Below are 14,390 nucleotides of genomic sequence, written 5' to 3'. Positions count from 1 at the left end.
TTTTTGCTTGGCTCAGGCTGCTAAAAGTAGCAGGGAAAGATCAGAAGTGGCAGTTTGACTTTATAAAATAGAATATATAATTCAACTGACTTTTGAGCCTAAGTGGGATTCATATAATAGCAAGAATTGTTTCTTTAAGTTTAAATAAGCAGAAGAAGTAATATTTGAATACTGTCTAAACACCAACAAGATCCATGATAGAAATAAAACAGGTTAATACAGTGCCCACAGCATGCTAGAAAAGAGGAAAAGACATTCCCAATTAAGATCGTAGTATGCAGCATATGCAAATTGGCAAGTTTTCATTTTCTCTGTAATACCACTTCCAGTGGCAAAAGTCCTTGGAGTAGTCATCAGTTTGAACTATAAATGCTAATAGGTTATGGAACATGACAAATGATGCCTACTTCGTTCTCTCCCCTCGACCTGGTATTTTTTCTCATAGGGCAATGCTGCTCTAGGATTGATGCACTAAGACACTACTTTGATTTTAATCAAATAGTATTGCCTCCTGGGTCATATTAGTCAAAGGACGTGTTGTCTCATAATATTAGAAGGCAATAACTTAAGCACATGTTCATAATGAAACTCATTTATAACTGAACTAATGAAACCCTTTTCAAGCTGAAAGTTACAAAAGGAGGTGAAGGGAAATAAAAATAGATTACACATAAATTGTACAAAACCAGAAAGAATTATAAATTGTTCATGACCGCTTACACTGACTGGGAGAACACATACCCTACTGAACTCTTTGCTTTATACAGATACTACATGACTGGAATGCAGTACTATTTCACATATCTTTGGAGCAATTGCTATGAAGGAATTCTATGTGGAAATTAGCAGGGGAAAACCTTGCTCTTATTACATTTTTAAGCTGGTAGACTTGAACTTGAAAATGGCTAGCTCCTAATTCTCTTTTACTTCTCTATTTGGCATTTGTGTGGGCAATGTTTATGTTTGATGCACACCTATGACAGAAGTGTGCATCAAACATCAAACATATATGCCCAGCCGCCCCTTGAGATCGGCGGGGGAGGCCCTTCTCCGGGAACCCTCCATGAAAGAAATTAGGAGGGTGGGTGCTCGGAGGAGGGCTTTCTCCGCGGTGGCGCCTAAGTTATGGAACGCGCTCCCCAGAGAGGTCCGCCTGGCGCCGTCGTTATTTGTTTTTCGGCACCAGGCGAAGACCTTTTTATTCAAGCGGCATTTTAACTGTTAACATTATTGGTTTTATCTGGCCAGGGTGGCTTATTTTATACTGTACTGTTGTATTTTAATTTTATATTTATATTTTAATTTATATTATAATTATTTTAATTTATTGATGTGAGCCGCCCCGAGGCTTCGGCGAATGGGCTGGCATAAAAATGTTTTAATAAATAAATAAATAAATAAATAAATAAATAAAATAAGTGTGTGGACTCTGTTTTCTTTTGACATGTGAGCTCTGCGTGTTGGGGTGTGTGTACTTTCTCTTGTTTAAGAATGATTGTTGAACATGGTTTGTGCTCATGAGGAGGGAGAGTATGGCGTGTACGTGTGAGAGAGACAGATGGATGGACGGACACAGACACGGATATGGACAGAGAGTGAATCTCTGCATGAGGTTCTTGAAAAAAGGGTACACAGTTACTGAGATGTATTAAAAAATTCTCTCTGTCACATCCTCCATTAACAGCTTGCCTGATGGGCAAAAATGGTGGAAATGGAAACAGGTGGGTTTCCAAGTGGAACTTTTCTGATGTTTTAAGAAACTAAAGAAGAATACAGTTCCACCTCCTAGCAATAAAGGGTCTCCATGACCAGCTTTCAGCTCAGCAGTTGTTCCTGGAATAACCATGAAAGTACACACAGCGGGACATTTTAAAAATAAATTTAAAAAGTAGAAGACTCTTCAGCCACTTGTACACTGAATAAGGAAGATGGAGCTCCTGCCTCCTCACTCACCATTAGAAAATTATTTGAAATTCTCCCCCTCACTGCAACAAAGAGCATGAATGAATGAGCAAGCAAGCTTCTTCTGAGAGAGAAGAATTCCATGAAAATAATGTTCAGTGTAGTACCAGTTAACCTATGGCATCCTACATGATTTAGGGCCAAGGTATACTTGCCTGCGTATGTGACTCCTGAGTGCTTGAGGTTAGCTTCAGAGGTAACACAGACATTTAAACATTTGTTTTGGCCCAACTGCTGTGACCTGCTTTTTCTGTGTTCATTCTGGGATGCAAAGGGTGGGGAGATTTTGTGCATTGTAGATGAATACTTTTTGTGTTGTATTGTTTTTAGATGATGTTTTATTTTGTTGATATGTATTTAAGCATGTAAGACACTTTGATCGTTTTTTTAACATTAGAAAGCATCAACTAAAATTTAACAGCAATGGCAACAACTTATTTAAACAGGGATGTGGCACAGGGATACAAGAAACAGGGATGTATCTTAGCTCTGTCTCACTGGCTTCACAGAAGATGACATTGGTACAAAGCATTCCCTGACCAGATTTTTTTTATCCAAATCTGTTGATAGCCGATTATAAATAAGGTTCTGATCAAGAACTTGGTGCTGCTTTGGTATGGACTTTGAATCGCTGGTAACAAGGAAACAATGCTTAATGTATATCTATTCATTAGATTTCTACTGCTATCCATATCCAAAAATATCTCTAAGGGGTTTGTGTTCAATAATAATGACTATCATTTAAAAATGGTCCATTTAGTGGGAAAATAGAGTTTAATCATATTCAGAAAATCACGTTTCAAAAAAAAAAGTTGATAGCTTTTTTAAAAAAGGAAAGATTGTATTAGTTTTCTTCACACATCCCTGCCTTTAAAAAACAAACAAACTTGTCCTATGATTCTTTCTGTAAAGAATAAATCATTCCACTATTAGTAACAGAATTGATGGCCAAATTTCTACCCGGTGTGCTTTCTGTGCTCTCTGTCAGTCTTTTTCTATATATAGTGAAATACACATGCAATATGCATTACAGAAATTTGTGTAATTGCATTTATATTTGTTGATCATTCACTTTTCCTTGGTGTTATACATTTCTAAAAAGCTTTTTGTTATAGCATGTTTGTGCCTTTTACCTTGAGTTGCATGACTAAGCCATTTGGCCTCAATAATTGAACAGTTTACGTCTGATTGTATCTTTTCTATGATGAGACAGATGGGATGGATTGCAACACACTCTATTAGTATTCCCTTTGCTAAAGTAAAAGGAAGCAAATTAAGTTACCCAAAACTTTTCTCGTTATTGAGAGAGTAAATTCTACTAATAGGTCAGGGTTGGGTAATCTCTGGCCTGTGGGCCTGACACAGTGTGCGAGATTCTCCTTCTGGCCTGCTGAGACTTTGGCTCTTTCTGTGGGGACCTTTCTGGTCTTAGGAGCTATTGTGGTCTTGGGAAAGAGGCAGGCAGAGTTTTGCTTGTGGGCCACTCCCTCCCAATGGTATATTGGCTGCAGACAAATTTATGTCACAGGCATGGTCCCACCCTCTGATTTCATGCAGAAAACAGTTCCCACCACTACAACCCTCTGAGAAAAAATGCCAATAAAGTTCATACCAAGACATTCAAAATGGAGGAAGAAGCAGGATTATGCATATTAGCCCCATTCTCCAACTCCACAAAGGGGGCTTCAGACAAAAGTATGGAGGGTCCCCAATTATGTGAAGGTTTATAAGTGTGGTTGACTGAACACTACTAGAAGCCCCCTTCATACCTTTGCATGAAGCAACAGTTATACAACAACTTTCAACAGGGTGGTGGCATTAGGACAAAAGCTTTCATGTGTAGCCCTGCTGCTCTCTTCATGCCGAATGCCTTTAGATGTCTAAAGTTATGTCCCACTCTGGATACTGGTGCTTGGTTTATGCAGTGGTGCTGGGGATTAGAAACTCTTTCAGAGAGTTGCAAGTGGGCTTGATTTGGCTAAGAATGGGTGGATGGGAGAGGATGAAAGTGTGAGTATATGGATTAGATTCAACTCACCATGCAGATTATCCAAAATAATTTGAATCCAGATGAGAACATAAAGACTTTCCTCAAAAAGTTTGCACTATGGGTAAGTAACTCTTTATTTTAAGTCAGAGTTCTGACATGAATTTGCTGGTAAAGATATTGATAGTGGTGTCCCTCTCTGGGGGGTGGGGGGGGAGGGAGGAAATCTCAGGTAAGCAACTGGGAATTAGGAGAGACACAGCGCTTCTGCTTGCCAAAGACTGCTAGGACATCTAAGCAGTTTGACCACCACTGCTAGGTGACACTGATAGCCCATGGGATATGATCATGCTACAAGTAGATATTGTTATCATATAAAAGTCTTGTATATGCCTTTTGGTGTATGCAGAGTGAGCATCCAGTCAGAACCCTACATTTGTGGTGCTGAGAATAGGTGAGAACGTTTTGGGGTCATCAGATACACAAGTGAGAATGTAAGTGTTGACATTTTGGCTATCGGGATGGCAACTTCATAAAAGAAGGGATCTTCTGGCTGGATACTCTTCCCCTTTGTCCCTGCAGGCAAAATTTGTCACTCCTCTTCTGGTGACCTGTTTCACAAGCATTGATCCACTTCAGTCAGTCCTGTCAACTCCAGAAATCTCTCTTGAGGGTCTCAAGCCACCCAAGTATATGAGATCTCATAAGTTTTATTATATTTATTCAATATAATGTTTATTTCAAGCCACCCAAGTATGTGAGATATCATAAGCTTTTTTATATTTATTCAATATAATCTTAATTTTGTTGAGTGCTGCATGTCGTCACTGGACGGAGCTGAAACCAGTGGTGCGTGCAGCCAGAGCTGAAAATGGCCACGGCCACCCCTTTCCTCTTTCGCCCACCACTTCGCCTTCGTGCACTCTCTGACACCCCTTCTCTTTCCTTCCCCATCCAGCTGGGTGCTATAGGGATAGTTTGCTGTGGTCAGTGGTCTAAACTGATCATTTGCGGATCACTTTTAAAATTAGGCTGCAGATTACATGCAAATATAGCATCTCTGGTCGCCCACCCATGCATAAATTAGGGATTGCATTACATATCTTATTTATCCCATCCTGTGTTCTAAAAGCAATTGTACTTCCCCTGACAGGAACCAGCAACAGCCTATCCATGGCAGGAAAGAAACAGCCAAAATATGTTGCCCCTCTTTTCTTGTGGCCTTTTCCAACTGTGAAACGTTCTGGGTTGCAAGTACTAAAATAGTTGACTATTAGACAATATACCTTCCCTAAATACAGATGATGCACCACAAAATTTCAAGCATCAAGGCTTAAATTTTGTTGAAGCAGCAACAGGAAAAGGTTTTAAACTCTGAATGGATACCTCTCCCACAGGAAATCATATGACCAGTAGAGTAATAAAATGATTAGGGATAAGCACAACCAACTAACCTAATTAGATTACACCCACATTTTATTCAGGTCTATTAATCAAAAATAGCTTTCTGTTTTTGGACTAACTCTCAATCAATTCTCTGGTTTCAGTAACTGAGGTTTTTTTTTTTTTTTTTTGTCCCTTCTCTCTCTTTTTTTCCTCTGCTTGTCTGACCCTTGTCTTTTTTTGCTTTAGGCTTTTATCTCTGAAAATTGGAAGTTCCCCCTCCTCCACCACTCTTGAACTCCAGCTACCAGAAAGGTATTTTCTTATTAATTTCTTCAAAATTTTTATATCCTGGACTGAACCTTCTTCCTCCCTGACCTTTGTAATATCTGCTCTTCTGTGTACGACTTATTGATCTTTATATTCTAAGCTTTGATCTTAGCTTTTAGAATGAAACTGATAACAAGATAATTTCATAGTGTCCTAAAACCAATCTGAATACCACAATGAAGGACAGTTATGTTCTACACTCAGAGACACACACTTAGACACACACACACACATGAAGGACTTTGAAAAATGTTTCAGTATATTGTATGCATAACAAATGCCTCAACATAACTTATATCCATACTACTAAGGCAATTTATGGCAAATCTGTTATTTAAAATGTTCAGCATTCACATTCAGAATGCATCCAGCCGTCTGTTAAGCCCAGAATGTGATCTCACCATGAATGTGAAGAGATGTAACTCATCATAATGCTTATACTGAACTTCTGAAACCAAACTTCATTCATGTAGTTTCAAACTTCAGACAGCCACAAACTTTGGCTAGAAACATCAAAGTATCTCACCTCCAAAGTAGTAAGTGTCTCCTGATGAAATCTGGATGGGTATTGATGCATGAGAGGAAGCACTTGCATCATTATCTATGACTAGGGTGACACGATTCTTTTTAGCTGACAAAGAAATGGAATGCCACTGCCCATTATTTAATCCAGCACCTAGATTGGGGGAAATCAAACAAATTTCAAACAATGGCATAGATTAGTATAGAATCATAGTATGATAAACATTTCATAATCTGAATGCAATGAGAAAATGAAGGCATTTTGTTTCAGCTTCTGTCAATCCCCACCTCCCGTCTCTCTCTCTCCCTCTCCCTCTTTCTGTTTTCCCCTTTTGTTAAACAGGAATAGGAGATGGGGGTCTGTAATATAAATGTTCTCACTTATCACAGGAGATATTTCTAATGGTGGATGTAATTTACAGGATCTGCAAAATCCCTATTGAAAAGAATATCTAAATATGCATGTGTGTATAAAATGTTTTGAGTATCAGAGGGCCAACCAAGATAGCAAACCTTATTAGAAAGGATAAAGGTATGAAACAATTCACCAGACCTTGGATTGAATTAATGTCTGAAGCAGAATGTGTCAGCTCAGCAGCTCAACTTGCATAGTAAAATGAATGTTCATGCAATTTCTCTTGTGCCTTCTTATAAAAGAACCTGACTGACTAGGAAATCAGATTATCACTAGGGAATAACTGGTACTTGTGACAATCAGCTATTGCACAGTAGGATTCTATTCTAGGACGTCATAAAATGAAACTATGAAAATTCTTTGTTCCAGGGCCAGCAACAGGCTCAGCTCTGCAATCAACATAATCATTATTCCAGCCTTGGAATAGAAAGTAGTGACAAATTCAAAACACACAGAGAGAGACACACACTTCCCCTTGTAAGTCCCATGCCTTGCTCCAGATTTGCTGAATGCAGAAGGAAGGAAAGGAAGGGGCCTTGCTGTTATATGAGCAGAAATTTCTTCCATTCACAGAATGTTGGATTTATGTCAATTTGTATGATTTACATTATCCAGTGTAGAATTCATATCTAACAAGCACACTCTATTAGCCATTTTCCTTTGATTTTGTTTTGTGGGTGTGTTGAATGGCTTACGTATCAAAGGGTTTCACAAAGATCAAACAAAGCACAGCAAACATTCACAAGCAAACAAGGCAATCTTACATGTACAACCTTTAAATTACTTCCAGAATTGTAGGAACAAATAACCCTTTCATCAAAAAGATGAAAAGAAGTGCTGGTTGTAAGAAAATACACCATCATAAGAACAGGGGTGAGAACAGACATTTTGGCTGGTCCAGGGCAGTCAGGGTCCTGAGCTACTGAACTTGGCAAAGTGCCTTGCCCACAATGAGGATGCCATGTATAGACAAACAACAGAAGCCAGAACCATTATCAGACCATTCTATAGGTGCCTTTGCAAAGCCACATATTGCAATGAGACAGTGGTACAAAACATGCCATTGTGTTCAAGCCACTGCAGCAGTGGATCTTGGGCCTAAAATACAATTGCATCATCATTTGGAAGGTAGTTGGATTATGGCACCAACAGCTCCATTTCATGGCTATGGATCAAGTACTATAGCCACAAACCCTCAGAGAGAAGGCTCCATGACCAGTGGGTGAAATTATATTCCCTGCTTCACTTGCCAAATACAGAAACAAGTAGGACATCCAACAGGATAAGCCATTTTGTGTGCTGCAGTGGCTGAAGCAGATTAATCGGATCTTAACCATATTTTAATATAGGAAAAAAGCTCCATTATGTTAAAGTTAAATTACACTCCTATAATTACATTACCATAATATTTATATTTAAATATAAAAATGTGGAGAAGGGATAATTTCTAAGCCACTGGCTTGCAGTTCTTTAAGGGTTCAATTAGACAGAAAAATAGTCTGCAAAGCTAAGGCCTATAACTGTAAATAAACAAATAACATTAATAAATTCCCAGCATGTCCCAGCCAGCCATGCTGGAAGTTGCAGATCTTGCTCTGTCTAAATATTTACAGGGTTGTGCCTTAAACTATATTTTGTAATGCTGTCTTCTATTTTAGCCTCTTCTATACTGCTGCACAGTTTCATTGCAATATCAAAGTATTTAGAAATTTGTTTTCAAATAATAGTAAAAGGTCATGGGAAGAACCATAATTTATATCACCATAAACTGGCAATTAGAAACAAATTCATAGAACTATGCTTGTGTAAATATGGAAAATAACATGTAAATAGATAGAATATTATTATATGCAATAGCTTAAGAATCTTTTTAAAAAATTTAACAGCACAGTCTTAGGTCCACTTTGCTGAGAGTAAGCCCCATTGAACACAGTATTTATAATAGAATTGTGCATACATATAGAAAAATATGCCTGAAAAGCTGATCACAATGACATCCCAAATAACCCAGATCGCACCATTAAATTCTAGCAAAATATAAATTTCCATCAGTGAAACAGGTATTCAGGGGCTGAACGTTTCTTTAAATAAAAAGGTCTTTAAGGGTGCTGGGAGGCTAGTGGCTACTTCAGAGTCTCACATCAGAAGGTAAGGACAGAGCTCTGAACTTGGAGTTGGGAATCCATGTTCTTAATGCCACCCCCTCTGCTTTTTCTCTCCATGAAGACTGCCTCTCCAATCCTCAACCTGAGAAAGAAGATAAACAGTGCTGGAAGGGAGAAGGGAGAAACCTGCAGTGGCCAACATGAATCTTGTGGCATCTGGAACGTCTTTCCTTCCCTCTTCGTCAACAACCAATATCCACCTAGCAGAAATTCAGGGCAAGTGAAAATTGTCTGCAGCAGCCCTTCTATTCTGCATAGGTCCAGGGCCATATCAGCATCTTCACTGGATTGCACCCTAGCTTACAAATAGTGACAGTGGGGGCTAAACACCTCTTTTGGGAGTTCTTTTTTCAGCTCCAACCATCCTTATGTTAGCAAAACATCATTGAAGAATTTAGATAACTCTTCATATATCTCCACATGTACCATTTAGTACAAAGCAACTTTTCTAATTTCTTCCTTTTGATCCTCCATCTTTCTAAATATTTTAAAACTCACTGGCAAAATATATAAAAATAAAAATGGGTTGCATAGGGGAAATTATATAAAGGTTCTTCTGCAATAGAAAGTCTTGCTTTGTTGTAAGTTAATCACTCATGAATTAATACATACTATTTTCCTCTGTCCTAATGTGGACAAGGGAATCTTTATGAATCTTTAGTAATGAAGTCTCAGAACTGTACTCAAGTAATATGCTCTAATTTAATTATTACTTATTGTATGTGTGAAAGCCAGGTCATAAGTCTTTGCCTGTGGGGGAACAAACCTGTCCAACCATTCATAATTTAATTACTCAATCTCCAGTTGCAGACTTGATTTGTTCCCATGAATGGAGGTACTTCAAATATAGAAGGGGAAACATTTACTGTATGGGTTTGTTAGATAACTTTCTGCTGAGAAAAGCAGGAGAAGATTTAACATTCTCCAGTCGTGTAAGCAAATATAAACTTACATTTGCAACCGCATGGGATTTCTGCCTTAGTCACATTATACGATAACATAAATTCTGTCTTAACACAGCACTTTGATTTTCGTTGTGAGAAGTTTCAAGTTGTGGGTGAATATTTTACAGATGTTGATTTGTGTTTGCAGTTTAGTAGTTTGACAGAAAAAGCATGTCAGGAAGCCAGTTAGAAATGACAGTGCATTCCGGAAGCCTATTAAAAAAGGCACTGAACTAAGATTGTGTCATTAACATGCATGTAATTGCACTGTGATTTAAATGGCTCTGGAGGAAGTCAGATACATCACAGTAGACTGCGCATCAGTGACACTCTTACCACGGAATTAACATTTTCAGATGGTGAGCTCAGGGAAGCCTGTTAGTCATAAATTGGCACACTCTCTGCATTATTTATTTGTGTTGGTTAGCATACCTTGTAGCTGATCCTGCTGCTACTGAAATCAATGTCAAAGTCTCCCTTCTAGGATGAATGCTTGATGTAAATCATCGACATGATATTCAATAGCTGCTGGCTACTAGTCAATTACTTCTCATTCTATACTTCTGTTGCCAGTCAGTTTTAACCCTTGTAAGCAGCTGCCAACATGTGGAAACTTACTGGAAAGTAAGACTATTCTCCTGAGCAGCTTAGGAGTTTTATGTATTTGTTCTACGGAAAACTGTACATCTGAACAAAAACTTAATGCAAAACATTATTGCTGAGCATAGAAGGCTTGCCTTAGGGACGCTAAAAATATTGCTTAGTGCACATCCATTGACCTCATAGATATTTCTAATGTTGCTGACCTTGCTGAATAAAACCCAAACACCAGAGCCCTATTCAGATGTTCAGAAACTGTGACTCAGTGCTGGAGGGTGTAATTTACATGGGGACAGTCCCAGGTTCAATTACTGGCATCTTCAGGTAGGAAAAACCTGGTAGATGGGCCAACAGTCTTGCTTGCGGTGAGGGAGCTGTCTGTGTTCTGATGACCCAACCCCTTTTAGATGTCCACTCTTGGAGTCAAAATGCTGGATTCCAGTATTGCATCCAATAGTGGTGGCAATATACCCTCAGGACCACTGATGGGAAATATCAGTGCATGGGTATTATTGGGCCCAACTCCTACTTCTGGGCTCCCCCAAGGCACCTGGGTGGTGACTGTGTGAATAGAATGATTATTAATGAGGGTCTTATGTTGGGATGACCACATGAGTCAAATTCATGCATCCAGATCCATCAGGAAATGGAACATCAATGCATGCTTCTCCCCCATCCCACAAGCATTCTGAGCTTACAGCTATGTGGGCAGAGGGCTTTGTGCACACACTTGGGAACCCTGCTGCCATTCCTCCCCAATCACATGGACAGTGACATCCACATGAGCAGTTGCTCGCGTGACACTCTATTCAGGCATTTAATAGAAGTGCACAAAGGGAGGGGAAGAGTCCTGCATTGAAGGTGCAGCCTGAATGCCTGAAAAGGACCTGTGAACCTCTGCATTCTTGGGCAGGCAGCCAGAACAGCTTGGAAAGCTCACTGTACTATGGGGAATAAAATAGATACTCCATATAGTACTGTGAACATAACAATGGCATACACTGCTCAATACGCTCTCCTTCATCCAAATGTCTTGGAAACAGCTCAAAGTAATCTTAAGGAGCTTTGAGATGGGCATAATGTACTGGCCCAAATACGAAGATATGTAAGCAACAATACAGATTGAAGTCCTTATGTTGGATTGCTTTGCTGTCATTTAAACTTTACGACAAAAATAAAAGCAACAAAAACTGTTTCATAAGCCTTATTGCAAACTTTAATTAAAGCTTTTTCACCATGATTTTTTCAGCTTTCTGTTACCTGCAGTGATATCACTCTGTGCCTTTCCAGGTTTATAGAAGCTCAGTTTAACCTTCCCATCACTCAAATACATAAGGAGGCCACCTGACGTTTGGTATAGTTTACTTGATAGCAGCAGCCCCTCATTGTTCCAGGTACGAAACTGAAAATTGATGGAGATATCATCTTGGCCAGATGTACCAGGTAATGCTAGATAGCTGTTGGGGTTCAAAAAGGTGACAGGAATAATTGGGGGCTCTGAACAGGAGAAAGAAATATTGCCCTGGAAATAAATGAAATAAGCAAGGCATTAGGCAAGTGCAGAGGCAGAAAGTCTTACCCATATCAGCTAACTGCTTTAAATAATTAGGTCTGGAATTATGGATAGCATTTACATAAACTTCAGTTTCTTCAGTTCATTATACAGCTGGAATAAGGGACAGCAACATTTCCAAGATGAGAATGCTGTTCATCACAAGATGGCTCGGTCAATCATGTATTCTAGCCATCGCAGCATGGATTTTCAGGAAACATGAGGATACATATAGGCCTGGTTTAGATAAGCTGGAAGTCCCATTCTAAATGCCTTGTTGAGGCAGCCAATCAGCCTGGGTTATCTTTACTTTCTAAAGCTGCTAACAAAATGTGTGTGGCCTGGATAGACTGCAATGGTGGTGCAGTTGTAGCACTAGTTTTATTGCACTAGTGTAAATCAAAGCTAGTGTAATATTACAATTTTCCAGTGCAAGGAGAAAAGTGGCAATTTACTATCAAATTTCGGGAGCAAATCACTTTTCCCTTTGCACTTGCAGGCACTAATGATGTTGTGCTAGCATTAGTTTATGTGTGTGCAATATCATTTGATTACTCTCCACATCTGGACCAATAGTAAGGACCAACGTATCACTGGACAAATAGATCATTATCTATCAGATTTTTCTACCTCCTCCAAGCACACAAATAATATAGAACCCTTGAAATATAACCCAATGGCAGTAGGGGCTTGCCTTACATGGAGAGTTTCTTTCAAATTCATTTGTACCATGTGGTTACCATCTTTCAAATCATTGAAAATGATGTGTAGAACACTGTTAAAAGGAAGCAATTTTGAGAAGCCTCCATATAGTCATAACAACTGAAACTCCTCTTTGAACATTTTTGGTATGGATAGAGCAGGCACGGAAGAAAGTTAATTTGGCTTCTGTTGTAATTTGGAGATAATAACCAGGACCTCCAGGAGAAACATAGAACAACAGTGCTCAGGATGTATGAAAAAAGCATACATTCATTGCTCTGAAGGGTTTCTAAGGGATATTTTAATTAAGGAATAACTATTATCAGAGGAAGAAGTGAGGAAAAGGCTTGACTGTGAAACATATAGGAGACAGGCATTGGACTGATTAAATAAATGGCCAAGTTTAATAATATTCTAAGATGGTATTATCAATAATGAACATTGGTCAGTTAAATGTAATAATAAATGGACAGTGGATAGCATCTAAAACTATAAAACTGCAGTTTCATAAAAATGAACTAAAGAGTTTTTTCCCCTATTTTTTTTTTAGCTGGAATTAACAATATGCTGAAATTATCCTTCCTCCTCCTCCTCCTCCCCCTCCCCTTCCCCTCTTCTTCCAATTCAATTCAATTCAATAAAAAGTTAATTGCTTTTGAACAAATTTCCAAAGGAGAAAAATTCCCTCTTCCCATACGAATCTTGATGGAAAAATGTGTAATAGAAATAAAAATAGATGTGGCAACCTCAGCTACTTTGCAACAAACAGGTATGCTAAAGCTAAGCAACACTCCCAAAAACAATTCAAAAGACATTCAGAATAGCCAGAGAAAGGAGCAAAAAAATGGGTGCCTCTTTTGCTAGGAAAAAACTCTTTCAGAAAACCAGCAGATAGATCTTGTCACAGCAGTATTAGGTCGGCATGCTATTTAACCATATATGTACTTCAAGAAATGCTGCCAGATAGGAGTAGGTAGAAATTTGGAAAATCAAGCTCAGATTCCAGTATAATCACAAAATTGTTTAATCACTTCTTTGTGATATTGGGGACCAATCTTAATAAGACTTTGAGAACAAGGGAAAGTATCTAGCAACTCTGTTCAGTGAATGAGGAGGTCTCTTCACACTGATGTTAAGATGCAGATCCCAGATGAGGCTGTGCAAATACACTATGTTTTCTTCATATTTCAAGAATATTTTGAGATTTTTCAGGACATCTCTACGTTATACAATTTTAGCTAATCTCTTATTCCTCATTCCCAGCTCTTGACAAAAGTTTAAGTATTTTTAACTATGTTTGTCCACAGCTCTGTCTATAAAATTCTATATCTTCTACTTGTAAAATCCTGCAAACACAATTCCGTTGACATGTATCATTATCTATCAGATTTTCCTACCTCCTCCAAGCAGAGCAAATGATATAGAACCCTTGGAATATAACCCAATGGCAGCTGTCTATACTATTGTATTTCCAGCAAAAATTTCTTTCATAAATGAAACCATAGCTGGGTTAACAGTAAAGTGAACTGACCCATGGAAAAGGCAATCAGAAGGCTAATACATCTTTTGAAAAACAAACGATATGCCATCTGTGAATTTTCCCCTTGACATCTTTTGGACAGGTGCCTAGCAACTACCTATTTCACAGTAAATTCCATGGTGAAGCACAGCCTGGCACTTCTACATTCCAAATATATTTTCTAGATATAAAATAACGATGGTAATACATTGACATAAATGATCTTCCTGCAGACACCGGTGAGGTAATTCTGATCTTCATGCTGTTGTGCAGTCCTAGATGATTAGAACTTGCACAATTTAGATATAT

At 38.5% G+C, this 14,390-nt stretch overlaps 1 protein-coding gene across 1 annotated transcript in view; it reads right to left on the bottom strand.

Moving 5' to 3' along the window:
- Positions 1-14,390, bottom strand: part of LOC123031393 (contactin-associated protein-like 4) — a 252,751-nt gene that overhangs the window by 72,888 nt on the left and 165,473 nt on the right. Inside the window, exons 8-9 of the mRNA XM_044446298.1 lie at positions 11,569-11,830; positions 6,189-6,338 (exon numbers count right to left, since the gene is read on the bottom strand). Coding sequence (XP_044302233.1) covers positions 6,189-6,338; positions 11,569-11,830 — 412 coding nt within the window. The remainder of the gene's footprint in view (positions 1-6,188; positions 6,339-11,568; positions 11,831-14,390) is intronic.

Source organism: Varanus komodoensis, unplaced genomic scaffold (genome assembly GCF_004798865.1).
Source record: "Varanus komodoensis strain SLA01 unplaced genomic scaffold, ASM479886v1 scaffold5, whole genome shotgun sequence".
NCBI classification, from domain to species: Eukaryota; Metazoa; Chordata; class Lepidosauria; order Squamata; family Varanidae; genus Varanus; species Varanus komodoensis.
The sequence above is the reverse complement of the archived record's forward strand: the minus strand, read 5'-3'. Positions and strand labels throughout refer to the sequence as shown.